At 40.6% G+C, this 20,212-nt stretch overlaps 1 protein-coding gene across 28 annotated transcripts in view; it reads right to left on the minus strand.

The window, feature by feature from the left end:
• nrxn1a (neurexin 1a) overlaps positions 1–20,212 on the minus strand; it is a 1,341,442-nt gene that overhangs the window by 1,159,273 nt on the left and 161,957 nt on the right. For 25 of the 28 annotated variants that reach the window (XM_078404791.1, XM_078404790.1, XM_078404793.1 and 22 more), the window contains one exon: positions 2,449–2,466. The exons of the other annotated variants lie outside the window; for them this stretch is intronic. In XM_078404791.1, the coding sequence (XP_078260917.1) occupies positions 2,449–2,466 (18 nt within the window). The remainder of the gene's footprint in view (positions 1–2,448; positions 2,467–20,212) is intronic. 28 annotated transcript variants of the gene reach the window in all.

Raw genomic sequence — 20,212 nt, forward strand, 5'->3', positions numbered from 1 at the left:
AACTGCATCCTATATTATTATAGATATAAATATTACAAATTGTGGTATTTATCATTTTGGCATAAATATACTTCTGGTCAATGTAGATTCATGAACTACAAGCAAAAAACAATAAACATTTTAAACATCCGGCCTCTGATCCTATGATCATCTTCACAGATACACAGGAAGTTGGGAATAAATAAGGAACCGTCTTTCTATTCCCCATGTGTTTGACACGCCTGCTTTCATTTCAGAAGGGTATTGAGCACAAATGATGGAACATCACGAGCTGTACGAGACATTGGTGAGACCACACCAGCAGTACTGTGTACAGTTCGCTCACCTGACTATAGGTGTCATTTAGTTGGAAATGGTGCAAAAAAAGATGCACCAAGATATTACCCAAGCCTGTGGGATTGAATTATAGGGAGAAGATGCATAGGCTTAATGTTGGAAGGGAAAGATTTAAGCGATATCTCAGGCGCATCTTTTTCACTCAGAGTGTAGTCCATAATTGGAATGAGTTGCTACAGAAGCAGATACAAATACACATTTTTAAAGAAGTTTGGACAGATATATGGATAGGATGGGTCAGGAGGGTGTGGGACAAATGCAAGGCTAGCCCAATATGTCAATTTGTTCAGCATGCACAAGGTGGGGTGGGTTCAAGTGCCTGGATTCATGCTGTACAGCTCTATGACTCTCTGGCCTAATTGACAAACACACAAGCAGAGAATTGCACCTTGCATGCTTGTTTTTTGCTTTGTAAATTATGTATAAGAATCATTTTGAAATATTTCCACCTACGCCCTACTGTAGCCCTACCCCATAGTAAATTGAACTAACCATTTCTTGAAATAATTTACCCAAATTGTAAATTCCACATTGTACACATGATGCCAGTTCAGTTCAAAATACTCAGTTCAACTTCATAAGTCAACATAATTTAGATCAAGGGATACTGGCATGTGGCCTTTGTAAAAATAAACTCTCATGATAAAATGAGTACATCATATTGACATCATGATGAAAGTAGTGAACTGTCCATGAATTAAATTGATCCACAGAAATTGTTTTTTAAATGTAAGGTAACATCAATAGAAACTTTTATTCAAATCAAAACCAGTATCGGTAAGCTTTCGTAAAGACTGGGGCATCTGTGAACTGCTAACTTGCAGCTCGCAAAACTCTTCATCCACAGAGTTGATTCTGCCTGATCACAGAACCAACAGATGGAATCAAACCCACCTCATTATGCTAGGATAGGGAGATGTCTCCATAAGCTGCTCCCCACCATTCTCCCTCATCTCTACGGCAGCTGAAGATACCTCTTTAAAAAATAAGCGCTCTTCTTTCAATGCCCACCTAGCAAGGAGCTGCCATATGTGAAGTGTGCAGGTCATGTTTTAATAGCATTAAAGGCGGAGCAAACCACAATAATTATTTCTTAACACAAAGATGACCCAATGTTTGGACTTTACCCTGTTACTTAGAAGTTTCCATAGTGCTTTATGTTAAGTCCAATATCCAGGGTCTTGCTATAACTTTCATTGACCCTATTTGGAGAACAGATGGTTCTTTATCTGTCACAAACATTTTAGGTCACAATTAACTTCCCAGAAGGATTCTGGCACAAAGCTAACCAAAACTGGTATTTGCCTGGCCCAATGTGTTTCACCTAAATTCCAATTCATGCATTTCTTTAAATATAAGTTAACATTTATTTTTAACAATGCAAAGTTGTCAAGATCTGAATACCTGCAAGCAAATTTAATCAGTGCTTCCAAAAGGGAATTAGGAAGGGACTTGAAGTAAAATAGTTTGCAGAGCTGCAGTCAAAGAGAGAGGGAATGGGATTTAATAGTTTTGGGTCTGCAAGCATTTAACATGGACAAGATGGGAAATGGTGCACTTTTGTGCTGGGATCATTCTGTAAGTCAGAGTGAGTGTTCTAGTAGATCTAGTCACATGGTGGCAAAAAAAAGTCACAAGGTACACAAAAAGAATTCTGGAAAAAAAATATTTGATTTTACAACTAAAGGGTGACCCATATTTTAGCACATGTCTATCAATTACATTTGTTCACCAGCTGAGCTGATTAACTAGCTACTAATCAAACATTGGAATAAACTATTGATTAACTTTTTGTTTTAAGTTACCCAGACATAAAACAAACATGTGGAACTACTTGTCTTGTGAATGACTGAACAAAAAAGCATAAGCCGTAAATATATAATACAGAATTTTGAAATGTTTACATTAACTTTCAGGAACAATTAGCTTAATATCAAATGGATTCTAACATTTTACGATATTATCGACTTGTGGTAATTGTATCTATTGCTCTAAATGAACTAAAACTGGACACCATTTGGAAAGACATGGTTGTTTTCAATTGTTACACCTTACCACCACACACACACACACACACATGCTTAAGAAAAGTAAATTTTATGAAGCACCCACCTTCAACATAGTTGTCTTCTGTGTGCACAGACAGGGAAGGAGAAAAGGAAAAAGACTCATTAAGTGGCATGCAGACTAGAGTTTGCCTATGCATGTTCTGATCATGCAAGGCATTAAACACAACATGCAAGCGTTCCGTCATAAATATTTAACAGAAACAAGTGCTAAAGAAGCAGTGCTCTTGAATAAATTTTGCATGATTTGGGGGAAAAAAAATTATGAAGGAAAGCAAGTGTCTTGTGCCAATACCAGAGTTGCTAAATAACTATTAATCATTTACAAGAGTGTTTCTTCTATGGGCTTAAGTGTGTAAATAATTTTAAAAACTGTCGGAAAAGGGCTGAGCCAGTAATGATAGGCAGAAGGTTATCTCTCTTATATTTCCCATTTGAATTCATTCTTAATTAAACTTTTTGAACAGATTGAATTCAACTGACAGTATTTTAAAATGACAATTTCTATACATTTGAAAACCATTTTTCCCCACTCAAAAATACTGACATTAAACCAATAAAATGTTAAAGAAAGCAAAGTCATTGTGCAAAATTACTTATCTATAACAATGGCATAATTTAACTATTTGATCATTTTGAATGAAGCAGTTTTATTTCATAATTTATTTCCAACATTTCCAAGGTTCATGCAACCACCTATCGCAATGCACATTGTCCAAACCAAGATTAAATTTAATTTATTGCATGACAGTGTCTTAATGATCAGCAGTTTTAATAACATTGAAATTTATATTTTGCACTGACTCAAAAATATCACTGAGTTTGTATCAGGATTTATTAAATTAATAACCAAGCACTCTCAATTGTTGTGCCTACCGCTCCTTCAGTCCAGCATTTATTCAAAAACAAAAACAGAACATTCTAGAAATACTCAGGTCAGACTGGGCTTGTCCTCTCACACTGTTTCACAATTCCTACATTTTGTTTTTGTTCAGCTTCTTTTACCTATGTTGCCACTCTCTCACTCTGCCCATTGCCGAGGTAACCTTGTTTACAGCTTATCCAGATGGCCATCCTGGTTTCCCCCAATCACAGGCATCCCCAACCCCTACCTTCCCTGCATTTGTTTCCTTTTCAGTCCTGTTATAGTTTATCTGACCTGAAACCTTGACTATTTCTTTTCTCACAGATGTATCCTAACCTGCTGTGAATTTTCAGCATTTTCTGTTTTGGTGTTAAGAGTTTCAATATTTGATTTCCAGGAACTTCTTCTACACTTTTCAAATATAATCCTTTATTACACGATAAAGCCACTAATTTAAATGAGAATATAGCATTTTAAACACACCCTATTCTCTTTGCTTTATTTTAATTTGTAATCCATGAAATGTAACGTTGACTGTAAGATGCTGAACGAGTAATTGCAACCATAAAAATCAAGCAGCTCATTTATAAAATGTGTATCTTTCATAAAGAATAATTGAAATTATAAAACAAGTGAAATTTTGCAGATGTGATATAATGCTCTAATAAAATGTAGCATTAGAATTAATGGGCAGCAACTCAGTTTAGTTTAGAGATATAGCGTGGAAACAGGCCCTTTGGCCCACCATCCACACCGACCAGCAATCCCCACACACCAACACTATCCTACACACACTAGGGACAATTTATATTTATAAAAGCCAATTTCAGATATTGACAAACCTGCAGTACTTTTTTTAAAAATCACTAAGTACCCTTATCAATACCAGATAGAGTGACAGATGCAAGCAATCACTTGTACCTCCAACAATTAGCTATGCTAGGAGGACCCTTGCTTACAACCCAACATTAACCCAAAATGCTTCTTATGTTCAATAGACAATAGGTGCAGGAGGAGGCCATTTGGCCCTTCGAGCCAGCACCGCCATTCAATGGGATCATGGCTGATCATTATCAATCAGTACCCCATTCCTGCCTTCTCCCCATACCCCCTGACTCCGCTATCCTTAAGAGCTCTATCTAGCTCTCTCTTGAATGCATTCAGAGAATTGGCCTCCACTGCCTTTTGAGGCAGAGAATTCCACAGATTCACAACTCTCTGACTGAATTTTTTTTTCCTCATCAGTCAGACTGAGCCGAGCCTATGCCCTGCTGTCAACTTTAGCCTGACTTGTGTTGTTTATTCAGATACTCAAATAAAAAGATTCTGTCACTAACAAAAAGGGGAAAATAATATAAACAATATTGAATTAGCTCTGCAGATAGTAATGAATCATATAAAATCTAGTATTAAGAAACTAGTTCCAATATGTTATGTTATGTTATGTTATGGGGATGGATGCTTCCGTTCTTGGAAAATGGTCCGTATTGCGATTTTCCATAACAGTGTCATTGGCCCATGCAAAAAGAAATGAGTCGAAAAAAATTGACATTTACCTTTGTTTTCCATTCTTAACGCAACAGTGAATGTTATTCTCTTTCCCAAATATTTATGAAATTTCCATTACCCAAAAGGCCATTATGTAGGGATCACCTGTATATTTATTAGAATTTACACTTTTCTTTTTAGACTTTAGAGATACAGCGTGGAAAGAGGCCCTTCGGCTCACCGAGCCCGTGCCGACCAGTGCTCATCTATATACTAAGGATATAAACCATTGTTTCAGCCTGTTCGTGTACCTCCAAATCCCTCCCTATCCTATGTCCAAGACACCTCACATGCTCTCTATCTCCTCAATAACTTCCGGTTTCCAGGCCCCCACTCCCTGATCTTTACCATGGATGTCCAATCACTCTACAATCCATCCCCCACCGAGATGGTCTTGAAGCCCTCCGTTTCTTCCTTGACTGTAGAACCAGCCAATCCCCATCTACTAACACTTCTCCGCCTAGCAGAGCTGGTTCTTACCCTTAACAACTTCTCCTTTGATGCCTCCCACTTCCTCCAAACCAGAGGCTTAGCTATGGGCTCTCGCATGGGCCCTAGCTATGCCTGCCTCTTTGTCGGGTACGTTGAACAATCCCTGTTCCAGGCGTACACTGGCCCCATCCCCGAACTCTACCTCCGCTACATTGACGACTGCAATGGTGCGACCTTTTGCACCCATGCAGAACTCACTGACTTCATAAATTTCAGCACTAATTTCCATCCTGCTCTTAAATATACTTGGACCATCTCTGACATCTCCCTACCATTTCTAGATCTCACCATCTCCATCACAGGAGACAGACTAGTGGCCGACATCAAATACAAACCTACTGACTCCCATAGCTATCTTGACTACACTTCTTCCCACCCTGTTTCTTGTAAAAACTCTATCCCCTACTCCCAATTCCTCCGTCTACGCCGCATCTGCGCCCAGAATGAGATGTTTCATGCTAGGGCATCAGAGATCTCCTCATTCTTTAGGAAACGGGGGTTCCCCTGTTCCATTATAAATGAGGCTCTCAATAGGGTCTCCTCTGGATCCTGCAGCTCCACTTTTGCTCCCCCTCTCCCCATTCGTAACAAGGATAGAGTCCCCCTTGTCCTCATCTTCCACACCATCAGCCATCGTATAAAATTAATTATCCTCCAACATTTCCGTCACCTCCAACGGGATCCCACCACTGGCCGCATCTCCCCATTTCCACCCCTTTCTGCTTTTCACAGAGACTGTTCCCTCCACAACTCCCTGGTCCACTCATCCCTTCCTACCCAAACCACAGGTACTTTCCCCAGCAACCGCAGTAGATGCAACACCTGTTCCTTTACTTCCCCCCTTGACTCCATCCAAGGACCCAAACAGTCTTTTCAGGTGAGGCCGAGGTTCACCTGCACCTCCTCCAACCTCATCTATTGTATCCGCTGTTCTAGATGTCAACGTCTCTACATCGACGAGACCAAACGCAGGCTCGGCGATCGTTTCACCCAACACCTTCGCTCAGTCCGCCTTAATCAACCTGATCTCCCGGTGGCTCAGCACTTCAACGCTCCCTCCCATTCCCAGTCTGACCTTTATGTCATGAGCCTCCTCCTTTGTCATAGTGAAGCCCAGCGCAAATTGGAGGAACAGCATCTCATATTTTGCTTGGGCAGGTTACACCCCAGTGGTATGAACATTGATTTCTCTAACTTCAGATAGTTCCTCTGTCCCTCTCATTCCCCTCCCCCTTACCAGTTATCCCACTAGTTTTCCTGTCTCCTACTACATCCTATCTTTGTCCCGCCCCCTCCCCTCACATCAGTCTGAAGAAGGGTCTCGACCCGAAACGTCACCCATTCCTTCTCTCCAGAGATGCTGTCTGACCCTCTGTTACTCCAGCATTTTGTGTCTATCCTATATACAAACATTACCCTGCACAAACAAGGAACAATTTTACCAAAGCCAATTAACCTACAGCCCTGTATGTATTTGGAATCTGGGAGGAAACCAGAGGACCCAGAGTAAATCCACATAGTCAAAGGGAGAACGAACAAACTCCATATGGACAGCATCTGTAGTCAGGATTGAACCTGGATCTCTGGCGCTGCAAGGTAGCAACTCTACCACTACACCCCTGTGCAACCAGCGTGAAATTAATATGTAATGTTTAAGTGTGCTTAAACTATAAATCTGGATTCTGATGGTCTAACTTCATTTAAAATTAAAACCAAATTTAAAACTAGCAAGAAAGACAGATATAACTTAACCAAGACTTTACCTCCTCAATTGCAAAATAAATGCCTTAATTGTAAATGCTGCCATGAACATATTTTGCACTTTCACCAATTCATACCCCTCTCAATTCCAACCGAGAAAAAAAAAAATCTAAGTTTTTAGTCCGTAGGAAAAATCAAGGTTTCAGAAGCGACGGAAGGTTCAGACATTTTGTTGGCTTATGAGTTACTATTAATAAGGCATTGGTTATCTGCATCATATCTCCAGAATCCTTACAATTAATTTGTTTGTACATAATTGTGGTGATGGTGAAATGACCCACCGTATCTTCTGTTTACTTTGCTAAACTGTCCTTAGCCATGTCAGTCACAGGAATTAAACTTAACCTATAGAAATACCTCAAAAATAGACACATCAAGAATAATCTGCTTATTGGGTTAAAATTCTAAGGCTTTAGAAAAGGGAAATAGTTGAACAATTAAGAACAGGGATGACCATCTCAAGAGATCTACAGAGGAAATTCTCACTATTTGGGTTCTTCTGTCTGATTTGCTAAAATGATACGTAGATCCCAGAGTCCTTAGAAATGACTCCATCTCATAATCGCGGGAAGCTCCAATGCAAAAACCTCCTGAGAGTACAAAACAATTCATTCTTGATTAATCAGCGTATCAAGGCAGGAGAATGGGGTTGAGAGGAAAGATAGATCAGCCATGATTGAATGGTGGAGTAGACTCGATGGGCAGAATAGCCTACATCTGCTCTTCTGACCGTATTAAAACAATTGTTGGCAGTTCATTCACTGCTCTCCATGTAATTCTGGCTAGCACTCCCAGATAATGAATAATTTGAGAATTCTGAGAAATAATTTGAGAACATGGCTGGGGTTGCGTGCAGAAGCACAGATGACTTCAGGCCCATTCATCCACTTATTACCCTATTAAATGGATTCTATATCTGTTGTCCTCTACTTATTTCTGGATATGATCTACATTAATGAATTGGGGCTGGCAACTACAAATATTTTTTTGTTTTGTTTATTTCCGGTATTTCCTGAAAATGCCTAGAGGGTATTTATTCACAAAATGCTGGAGTAACTCAGCGGGTCAGGCAGTATCTCAGGAGAGAAGGAATGGGTGACGTTTCGGGTCGAGACCCTTCTTCAGACTGATGTCAGGGGGACGGGACAAAGGAAGGATATAGGTGGAGACAGGAAGATAGAGGGAGATCTGGGAAGGAGGAGGGGAAGAGAGGGACAGAGGAACTAGAGGCTATTCTTTCACTTCCCAACACCACTAAGCTAAATACCATCAGTAGACAAAGATGGAGGGAGTTGTGGTGTCACGCAAGGTGTTGGATACAGGGATATTGAGGTGATGGTGGGAGAATGAGACCTTGAAAAAAAAAAGGATAATAAAGACAGAATGTGAGTGGTTACAGTTCCTTGTCTCTCTATGGAACCAGGCTTACAAGCCTTATTATATTTATGTGAAAGGTCCATGTAAACCTAGTTCTCAGCTATCAAGGGAATTCAAATTTTGCATGTATTACTAAAATATCTGCCTGAGATACATAAATGTGTTTGAATAATGGGAAATAAGAGCGAAATAAGTTTGAGAAGGTGTGAAATCTAGAAACAAAAAAGTTCTTCCAAAGAGGAAAACATGTTGCAAAAAAAATGCATGGAAAATATACTCATCCTAATGAAAGATGTAACTCACCCACTTGATGTGCCAAGATATCAACTAGCAAAAACATACTGATTACCAATAAGGAAACATTAGTTTTCAAAGGTCAAATTAAACTAGTGCCTCAAAACCATCGAGGAAATCTGGATTGCAAGGGACATTGTATCAAGTTCCCTGTTTAAGATGGTGGAGAGAGTGCGCTCCAAGAAACTGAGGATATTCCATACTCCCCGTCCAAAAACCCAGTGCAAGCAGAGAAAATAAAACCAGCAGGACCCTAATACCACCAATACAATTATGCCTTAAGACAGGTACACCTGAAGAAATGACATTTAGATTTATATCAAATAGACTGCAATAAATTCAAGGTTGACATAAAAAAAATATCAGAACATCGGTTTCTTGATTAGTACGAGCGTCAGAGGTTATGGGGAGAAGTCAGGAGAATGGGGATAGGAGGGAGAGACAATAGTCAAGAGTGTTTTATTGTCGTATGTCCCAGATGGAACAGCCTTGATTGAATGGCGGAGTAGACTTGATGGGCCGGATAGCCTAATTCTACTCCTATCACTTGTGACCTTGTGATAACATCAGAAATCACTGCATTGCAATCAATCAATTGGCTTACAGCTTTTGTCTATCACGACACAAAAATTTCACTTAAGATAGCTTCATCCAAATAAGAACATCCAGTCTAATATGTCAACCCCATAAAAAAATATTTAAAACAATGCATAGTGAGCATTAAATAGCTCATGGGGCCAATTGTTTTCTCTCTAATGATAGAATGGCCTATAAGAAAAAGAAAAAATTGAGAAGAATCAATTTCACATTGATTCGTTTAACAAGCTAATATTTTCATAAACTTTAATTTTGATTCTTTATTATCTATTCCACTCTTCATTATTCTGCATACAGTCCAAAAACAAGGTTTTCAAGCACTTTCACGTTGTGATTTTAACATTGCAATATGATATATTTTTTACAAATATAGTAAAAGCTTCGACACAACTTCAGTACTTGGCCCATCTCCATGAGTAAACACCCCATTGGCAAATCAACAGATATCAGATTTAAAAATGCAGAAAAGTGATGCTGTGCCCATGTGACTGCAGAAAAATGCATATACAAGATAAAACGTCTCCTATACCCTATCATGGTGGAAATTGTTGAAGTGCCTGCTAAAAATGATACAACAAAAGAGTACAAGAAAACGTTTCCATTAACCAAAATGCCCACCAGAGCATACACAATGTTAACCCATCATTTATTATCAGGTTCTTTGAACAATAGGAGACTGTTATTTAGCCCACTTATTCTGTGCTGACTCAAAACAATCCCATCAATCACATAATTTCCTCTGTAACCTTTTGTCTCTCTCGTGTGACCATCAACTCCTTGGGAGGAGTTGGCTGCGCCTAACAGCTTTGGGTCTCTGGCAGTCTGTTGTCTTTTTTTTTGTTTTGTTTTGTTTGTGTCGGTGTTGGGATGGTTTTTGTTTCTGTTTTTGGATGTGTATGTGTGGTGGGGGGGGGGGTGGGGTGGGGTGGGGGTGGGGGAAAACCTTTCTTTTATTAGGTCTCTTCCCCGGGGCGCAGCTCGCCCGCGGGGCCTTCCATCGCCTGGCGCGGCTCGGCTGCGGGACTTAACATCGCCGGCGCGGCTCGGCCGCGGGACGTTTCAGTGCCCGGTGCGGCTCGGCCGCTGGACTTAACATCGCCCGGTGCGGCCGCGGGACGTTTCAGTGCCCGGCGCGGCTTGGCCGCTGGACTTAACATCGCCCGGTGCGGCCACGGGACGTTTCAGTGCCCGGTGCGGCTCGGCCGTGGGACGTTTCAGTACCCGGTGCGGCTCGGCCGCGGGACGTTTCAGTACCCGGTGCGGCTCGGCCGCTGGACTTAACATCGCCCGGTGCGGCCGCGGGACGTTTCGGTGCCCGGGGCGGCTCGGCCGGGGGGCCTTCCATCCCCTTGCGGGGGCTGTGCGTGTCGGTTGCCTCGGTAGGGGTTGAGCTGCCTGTCCGTGGGTGCGGGGGGAAGAGAGGGGAAGTTTTGTTGCCTCTATCACAGTGAGGGGGTGTTTGGAGTCACCGTGATGGATGTTTGTGTTGGGGTCGGGTGTCCTGTGTTCTTTTCTTTTTTGCTGTGTTTTGTGTGACTGCTGAAAATTCGTTTGGTGTAAAAAGCCGAGTGACAATAAAGTGTTGTTATGTTATGTTATGTTAACTCCATCTAAATTCTCCTGACACATAACCACGCAATGAGCCTACCAAACAGGTAAGATGAGGAAACCCACACACAGTCACAGGACGAGAATGCCAGAAGTCAGGATCAAACCTGGCTCACTGGAATTGTAAGGTGCCAGTACCACCCTCTGCCCCACTGTGCTGTGAAAGAGAGATATTTTATATTTTATATTTGCCTTTAAAGTCACAGTGCCATTATAATCCTCAACCATCAAAAATGTTGGAGAGCTCCAAAACTGGAACTAGAAATCAGGCAAGGTCATCAGAAAGTATACTGTCTTGTTAAAGAATCTATCACACCTCAACTTTGAACCACGTATACAACGCACATCATTTGGCATGTTGATCAAAGGGATGATCAAATATACAAAATCTCCGATTTAATCTTGCATGCAAAAGCGTGACACTTCTGAAGATGGTATTGAGAAATGCTAAATAATTTCATCCAACGCAAGGTATAAATGCAACAGCAGTTTAAAATTATAAGACAACAGTGAAAGTTAAGAGTTCTTGGGCAGAATCTGACACTCAGACGAGACTTTTATGAACTGCACTTAGAGATGTAACAGAAATCATCCACCAGCAGAGCGTCAATTTTACGGGATAAAGTAGTTTTAACTAACGTGAAAAGACTACCCGTCCTCTAGTGCAAAGCTAAGATAGTGAACCAAAACAATTCTGTTGGTATGATCCATCCACTGAAGAGGTTTACACAGCAGGAAGCCATAGAGAGGATGCCAACACAGTAATGAAGAACTTAAAGACAAAAAGGTACAGCTAAATGATCAGCATATTTATTTTGCTGTAAATGAAAGTAATTTATATTTAGGAAAAGGACATAAATCTAGGCAAGGTTAACCAAGCACCATTAATGAAACATTCTGGGAACTTTAAAATATATTCAGGTGAGGTACAGAAGCCATTAGACAAGATGAAATATTCAACGAGTCAATAGACAATAGACAATAGACAATAGGTGCAGGAGTAGGCCATTCGGCCCTTCGAGCCAGCACCATCATTCAATGTGATCATGGCTGATCATTCTCAATCAGTACCCCGTTCCTGCCTTCTCCCCATACCCCCTGACTCCGCTATCCTTAAGAGCTCTATCTAGCTCTATCTAGTCAACCAAAACTATGACTGCTCACAACTAATTGACTGAAATTTACAGACCAAGATTGTCTCTGAACATTTAAGCTGGAGAAAGGTAGTTCGTAAAGATGCTTTAAATCAAATGTGGACAGACTGTTGGGAAAGCATGCAGAAATATTCAAGGATACCTGCACAGGTTTAAAAGGATATAATGTTATTTTTCTATCCAATCTGGAAGATATCAAGATTCTGTAAACCTTGGCCTGCCCTATGTTGAAGAGCATTAAGGATAGCTAAATATATTATAACAATATAATGTTCAACAATGTGGTGATTGTAAGATATAATTTAACCAAGCCTTTGATGAGAGCAGTGCCACTGCCTACTCCACAGGATTATACGTGGAGCAAGAGGAAACTATTTTTTCACAAAACTAGATCTGTCACATGCAAGTGTTCTGATTATGGACAAGGTGAGTCTTGAATATTTGACAATCAAATACTTGTAGATGTTTACTCCTGCATAGAATTTCTAATGGGGTTACATTTTCAACAACGATCTTCAAAGATGTCATGCCCAAGATACTACAAGGTGTAGAATCCAGGTTTACAAAAGCAACATGGTGTTCTAATAGCCACAAGAACTACACACGATGATATTTGAGTATTAAAAATGTTCATGCAACAAATCCAACAGAATGTAAAAGTTCAATGCTAAACTTTTCATCCATCTATACTAATCCTATTTAGCAGCTTTAGGGCCATATCCTTTTAAAAGTTGAGGAAAAGCAACTGAGACGATGTCGTTGAACTTATTAACATGTAATAAATCAAAAAAGGAATGTTTAAGCAAACGTTGAAGCAACGATGAAAGGACATAAAAAATTGTAATTGTATATGCAAATCATTTAGTGCCATGAATACATAGACAAGATAATATCAAATAGTTGTGTTTATTCATCAATAAAAATATGTTAAACGTAGACATTATGAATTAGGAAACATAATATTTTACTGAATTGAGAAAATACATAATATATTTCACTAAAGTTTCAGATTATATGATTATCATATACACCAAGAAGAGAGGTCCCGGTTTCATTGTGTGCATGAAGCTCATAGAATACACAGTATACAGTATAATGATAGACAGACAATCAATACACCGACAAATGCAAAGCAGCAGAATGGTGCAACAATTGTACTAAAGGGAAATTAATTTTTGGTCATTGCTTCATGATCTTAGCCCAGTTTTGCTCCCCTGATCTGGAGTGCCTGTTTATAAAATGTTGTCCCTTTTATTTACTGCAGAAATTTACCTGTACCATCTTGTCAGTAGTCTACATTCCAGCCCAAGCCAAGGTGGTGTTGGATGAATTATACTTGATTGTTAACTCTTGAGACAGAAAACATTGTTACCCTTTCCATCATCAGTAGTGATTTCAAACAAGGTGACTCAAGGACCATGAGGATTTAATTGTTATATGCACTGGGACTGGAACAATGGAATCCTTACTTGTTGCAGATTTACAGGCACATTAATACAACAGCACAACAAACATATATGCAATAATGAATAAATTATCAGTTATACTAGGTAACCAGACCATAATTGTGCAAAGCAAAGTTCATTGAGCAACCTTATACAAAGTTCATAGCATGTTGGTGAGGAGATATTGTCGTTAGGATTATGCAGGGTGGTTCAAGAGCCTGATGGTTGATGGGTAGAAGCTGTTCTTAAAAATGGAGGTCATGGTTCTCAGGCTCCTCCTATACCTTCTTCCTGATGGTAGCAGTGAGACGTGAGCATAGCCAGGGTGGTATGGGTCTCTGATGATATCAGTTGCCTTCTCGAGCCAGCATTTCCTGTAGATTGATGATGGCGGTCAATACTCTTGATGATCCAACATTTTCTGCAGCCTCCTTCCTTCTTGGTTGTTCGATCTACCAAACCAAGCCATGATAGAACCAGTCAATATGGTCTCCACCGTACACCCGTATCAGTTTGATAGTGTATTCAGCCACATGCTGAGTCTCCTCAAAATCTGAGGAAGTAGCGGTGTTGATGAGCTTTCTTTGTGAGTGCATCAATGTGCTTGGCCCAGGACAGATCATCAGAGCTGAGTGTACCTGGAAACTTGAAGCTGTTGACTCTCTATGCCACTATCCTCCTAATGAAAACACATTGAAGGATCCTTGACATTCCTTTCCTGAAGACAATCAGCTCTTTGGTCTTGCTAATGTTGAGAGTAAGATTTCTGTTGTTGATGAAACCGGTGACTCCTGAGGTATATGCATCCAGACTAGATGAAGTGGTCTTGAACATGTCCCCGTCTACCGACTCAAGGCAGTCCTGAAGAAGGTGCTCAGCACCCACAGACTACTGCTGTATTACTCTGTCTGGGGCTGCCTCCTGCATCAGCATCTGTTTGTAAGCTGGCAGGAGCAGTGCCAACCGATGATAAATGGGCCAAAATGAGAGCAAAGGATGAAGCTGTCAGCGTACTCGAGAAAATGGATACAACACCTGGAATACGTTTCTTTGAGAAGATCAAAGCAACTGAAAGGCCCAGTAATGTTAAATCTGTACATTTTAATCACTGAAAAATGGGACAGAAGTTAATGTATGTAAATATTTGACATATATGTGACAGATATGCATAGTGCAATTAAATAAGTCAGTTGCACTTGTTCTATCTTCTATCTTTGTTTCTTGATTCCCTGATAGTGTGCATTCCTCAGACTCAAAATAAGGAACACTTGCAAAGGCACCTACAGTGTTGTTGCAAGAAAGAAACTGAAGCTGAAAAACTAGTTGAATCGCAGGCGCTAATGTTGGAATGTTTTTTTCAACTTATCCCATCTGTTAACCTACTTTAGTTAAACATATGTTTCTTATATAGTACCAAAGCTAACACAAACTTAATTTGTTATATTAGAAAGTGCTCCCAAATTAACCATGTTTTTTTTTAAAGAGGATTCTGAATATTTTGGCTTTCAGTCGAGGAAGGATTCATTATTATCCATGATATTGCTCAAATTAGGTTATAAAGAAAATTATAACTTTTATTTCAGGGTGCGCAGAACAAGTGCCACCATTTTTTTGTTATTGCCCATTTAAACTATGATGTGCATACACTATTGATTAATTTATATGTCATAAAGAAAACCAGAGGTATGAAAATGGATATGCGCTGGTTTACATCCTCTTTGATTAATAAATTTGAATGTTACCTTGGTTCTAAAGCTTTTTCTTTTATTTATTCTTGCCTTGTATTCAGCAAGTTATTGTAATTGCAGTGACAAACTCTGTTCACTCTGGGTCCCTTGGATCTTGTGGCACCTAGCTAATCATCTTCCATATCAAGTGTAAATTTAAACACTTTGACTGCCTTCTGCCAGTATTCTCCTGACATTTCTTCAAAGGTAAACAAAGTGCGTTATGATAGTATCATAACAAAGCCAGAATCATGCACTTAATTTTCCTCATCTCTACTTCAAACTGCGAAACATTCCTTCTCTATTCAAAATCATAGTAGTACCAATAAGGATTGGTCTTGAGCTTAATTGGTTTATTTGCAACTTGACCTCTACCTCATGGATTTTAATGTAAGGTTAGAAATAGTGTCTAGCAAATGGGTTCCACCTTATTTTGGTCCCCCAACCCATTGGTACAAGTAGCACGACTGCGAAAACACATTCTCCAAAGAAAAGAATCTGAAAGATTGGTTGAAAATAATCATACCACAGCTTCAGCACGATTCCCAAACAAACGGGAATTAGAGTGCAGGTCCCAATAGAAACAATTCTGCTTTATTTACTACACAACAAGTGTTGCCACTTTGCTGCCACTTTGCTACACAGTAAGCAGAGAAATGCGTCAGTCTTTAAAAATATGTGTCACTGTGCTAGCCAGGCAGAAACAATACACATTGTGCTTGTTGTGTAGTAGAGGGGCTATGGAGGGCATGAAAACAATGCCATAGTTCTCTGAAAAATGCCAAGTGGCAAAAACAAAAGCACAGTGAAGCCATGCCAGAATAGATATTACGTCATCACTCAATATGTCAAATAGCATGATTAAAATATTTGAATACTAACCACCCATTCATCGACATAGAAAAATGCTTCTCACAGACAAGTCATATTTATAATGTATATTAAAAAGGTTATTTGATTCATTATGGATCAAAGATAGGAGGAAATCCAACGGAGAGGTGGAGCTCTCAGTAAGAAGGACACTTTCACCAGAGACCATGGAAGCCTCCATTAAATGGTTAATTTCTCTAGAAACCTGAACAATCAAAGGACTGTGGGCAGTCCACAATAAGTTTTGGAGCTGGCTTATGAAGTATAATGTGCCAAGTAGCTTATGGTTATAACTGTTACAATGTGATTTTCTTTGGTATTTTGTTGTCATCAAAGAGAATAAAAAATAGAAACTGTGAAATCCGGTTACTTCATAAGCCAGAATCCGTTATAATGCGCCGTAGCCTAATAATTTGTAACCAAGTGCAAAATTCAATAGGTTGTGCATGGCACTTTTATGACTGCCAAATAGACTTATGAGTTTTAAATGTTCTCTTTAATGTTTGAGCCATACATGACGCAATTAACGGTCCGAAGGTAGGAAACATTGTTCATGGCAGCATGGATTCTGTTTGGAAAATGACAAGCTTCCAATTTCTCCATTTTATCTGTAAATGATTACTAATAGACAATAGGTGCAGGAGGAGGCCATTCAGCCCTTCGAGCCAGCACCGCCATTCAATGTGACCATGGCTGATCATTCTCAATCAGTACCCCATTCCTGCCTTCTCCCCATACCCCCTGACTCCGCTATCCTTAAGAGCTCTATCCAGCTCTCTCTTGAATGCATTCAGAGAATTGGCCTCCACTGCCTTCTGAGGCAGAGAATTCCACAGATTCACAACTCTCTGACTGAAAAGGTTTTTCCTCATCTCAGTTCTAAATGGCCTACCCCTTATTCTTAAACTGTACCCCCTTGTTCTGGACTCCCCCAACATTGGGAACATGTCTCCTGCCTCTAACGTGTCCAACCCCTTAATAATCTTATACGTTTTGATAAGATCTCCTCTCATCCTTCTATATTCCAGTGTGGACAAGCCTAGTCGCTCCAGTCTTTCAACATATGATAGTCCTGCCATTCCGGGAATTAACCTAGTAAACCTACGCTGCACGCCCTCAATAGCAAGAATATCCTTCCTCAAATTTGGAGACCAAAACTGCACACAGTACTCCAGGTGCGGTCTCACTAGGGCCCTGTACATATGGCCTCACTAAGGCCCTAACACAATGTATTGTGGTTTACATCAATTTTGGCACAGAAAAAGCGCAGAAAAAAAGTTATATCTAATACAATGTCTAAGTACAGATTCCGAATGAATATTTGGTTTAAGGTTTTCTCAGTGTGGCATTATTAGAAATTAATCTGCCTCAAAATAATAAAGTATTTTTGTCACATTCAAGCCAAACCAATATCTGATTTTCCCAGCCAATTCTGTTCAGACGAGCAATAACATAAATCACAATGCAAATATATCAATATCAAACTCCATCTAACAATTAGCTGTTTAAAGAACATTCCCACAGTGTAAAAGCAACAACATGAGAGAACCTGTACAGTTGCTGCCATATATACTTACTCCCATCAGATGGCCATCTGCTGTTCAGTTAAGGATATGCAAGTGCAATGCATAATAACCAAAGTGCATGTGATCCCATTCTATATTATAGGCATGTAAACCCCACTTATTCATAGATAGTATTCACCATAATTTTCAATTCCAAAGCAAGGTTAATTAAACCTAGCAAGTTTGAATTTGGATCAGTTTGCTCTTGAGCATGCAAGTGACATGAACACAAAGTCCACTAAAACATTATTTCGGAAATATATATTTTGCCATTCACCTAATTACTGAGAGACTCAACCTCAGTTTCACTTAATGATTTATACTCTGAATCTCGACTGAGAAATGTCATTTATCGGAGCTGGCAGATAGCCGGTTGGATTTACCCTTGTTTGAGACAGCCAACAGGATTGAGCACTGCAGGGGCGTATCTACGGAAAATAGCGCCAATGGCAAGCACTGAAATTGCACCCCTGTCCAAACATCTGACATGGACCAGGTAGGGCTGGTCCTGTGCGTGTTTGGGGGTATAGTTTACAGATAAAACGCCGAAACAGGCCCTTTCGTCCCACCGGGTCCGCGCCGACCAGCGATCCCCGCACATTACCCTACACCCACTCGGGACAATTTTTACATTTACTAAGCCAATTAACCGACATACCTGTAGGTCTTCGGAGTGTGGGAGGAAACCAGAGATCTCGGAGAAAACACACGGAGGTCACGGGGAGAACATACAAACTCAGTGCAGACAGCGCCCATAGTCAGGATCGAACCCGCGTCTCCGGAGCTGCATTCGCTGAAGGGAGCAACTCTACCTCTGCGCCACCATGCCGCCCGCTGGTCCATCGACGATTTTCTGGCAACCGGTGGTCCAGCCCCCCCCCCCACCTCCCCCTCCTTTAATCCAGACAGAGAGCGCACATGAAATCTCCCCCTGGAAGTCCTCCTCCCCCCCCCCCATCACTGAAAATGTTGTACCCTGGCTGGGTGAGGCAGCCGATCTCTACCTCATCGGGACTTCAGTGCCAATTGGCGGGTCGAATTTGCTCCCTGTGGTTGGGGCTCTGGAACTCCGGCCCGGGCAGAGCCGGCAGATCTGTCCCCTTAGCCGACTTCCAAGGCTGGCTTTGTGGGCCAGTATCTCGGCCGCATAAGACCGTGGCCTCTGTTGGCCCGACAAAACGGATAATTTGGTAAGGCACTGGAACAAAGGGTGCCGTTAAATCGGTGGTGGACCTGTATTCCAACAACAGAGGTGATCTGCTAGCCTTTGAGATGTCGAAATGTGTATAACTGTGGGGTGGAACAAAACCTCCAGTTACAAAGCACCATTTTATATTTTACTATGACTTGCGTAAAGGGTTAATGGAATCGCAGATCAGTTGGACTAAAGTACTCATTATCGGCAACGTCGCAGTGGAGCTACTAAATCCTGACTACCGGCGCTGTCAGTACTAAGTTTGTACGTTCTCCCTGTAACCTGCATGGGTTTTTGCCGGGTGCTCCAGTTTCTTCCCACACTCCAAAGGCGTACAGGTTCATAAGTTAATTGGCTTGGTATAAAATGTAAAATTGTCCCTTGTGTCCCAGGCGCCCCCCTTCAAGTGGCGCCCAGGGCATGTGCCATACCCAAGATACGCCACTGGAGCACTGGCAATGGTAGAATGGTATTTATTCATGAGGGCTGTTATAACTGGCCTGCAGCAACTGCTGCAGTCCTGACATCCACATAGTATTTAGAATTTCTCTCCCAACAATTCCATAATTGAAAAACCATTTCAAAATCTGTTGCGGCCAAATAACGGGCATGATCAATATAGAGGTCTGACCAAAATAAAAGGTGACATTTATAAACTTATAAAATTGGCACATAATCATTAAATTAATTTTGTTAATTATCTTGGTAATTATCAGCTAGTGCACTTTGGCAGTTAGAATAAGGAGGTCACATTCCACATGGAAAGCAAGTCTAAGAAGTAATTAAACCACTGAGGTTTACTTCTAAATGGTTAAAATTGAAAAGTAGGAAGTCATATTAAAGTTGGACAAACTCTTGGTTAAGCCACGCATTTATTAAGCGACCTCCAGGAAATAACAGAGGTCATTATGCTGTAAATGAGTTGCTGAAAAAGAAAAATAGTATTGGAGAAACAAATGGGCGTGAAAGACAAAAAATCTCCAGAATCCATCACCCCGAGAAAGATTAGATATTCTAGAGAGAGATTGATAGATTTTGGGATATCAAGGGAATCAAGGTGTATTGGGGCAATGCCGGAAAGCAGAGCTGAGCTAAAGTTCAGCGATGATCTTATTGATCAGTTGAGCAAGAGTGCAGCCTTGACCAATAGCCTACTCCTGCTTCTCATTGATTTGCTTTTGAAGGAATATCGAAAAACTGGATAGGGTGCAAATTTACCAGGCTAACAACAAAACTGAGATGTTTTATGCAACAGAAAGATTGAATAGGCCAAGGCTCATCTCTGCAGGAAAAATGCTCAGAAACCTTATCA

The sequence above is a fragment of the Rhinoraja longicauda genome, chromosome 9 (assembly GCF_053455715.1).
Source record: "Rhinoraja longicauda isolate Sanriku21f chromosome 9, sRhiLon1.1, whole genome shotgun sequence".
In the NCBI taxonomy this organism is placed as follows: Eukaryota; Metazoa; Chordata; class Chondrichthyes; order Rajiformes; family Arhynchobatidae; genus Rhinoraja; species Rhinoraja longicauda.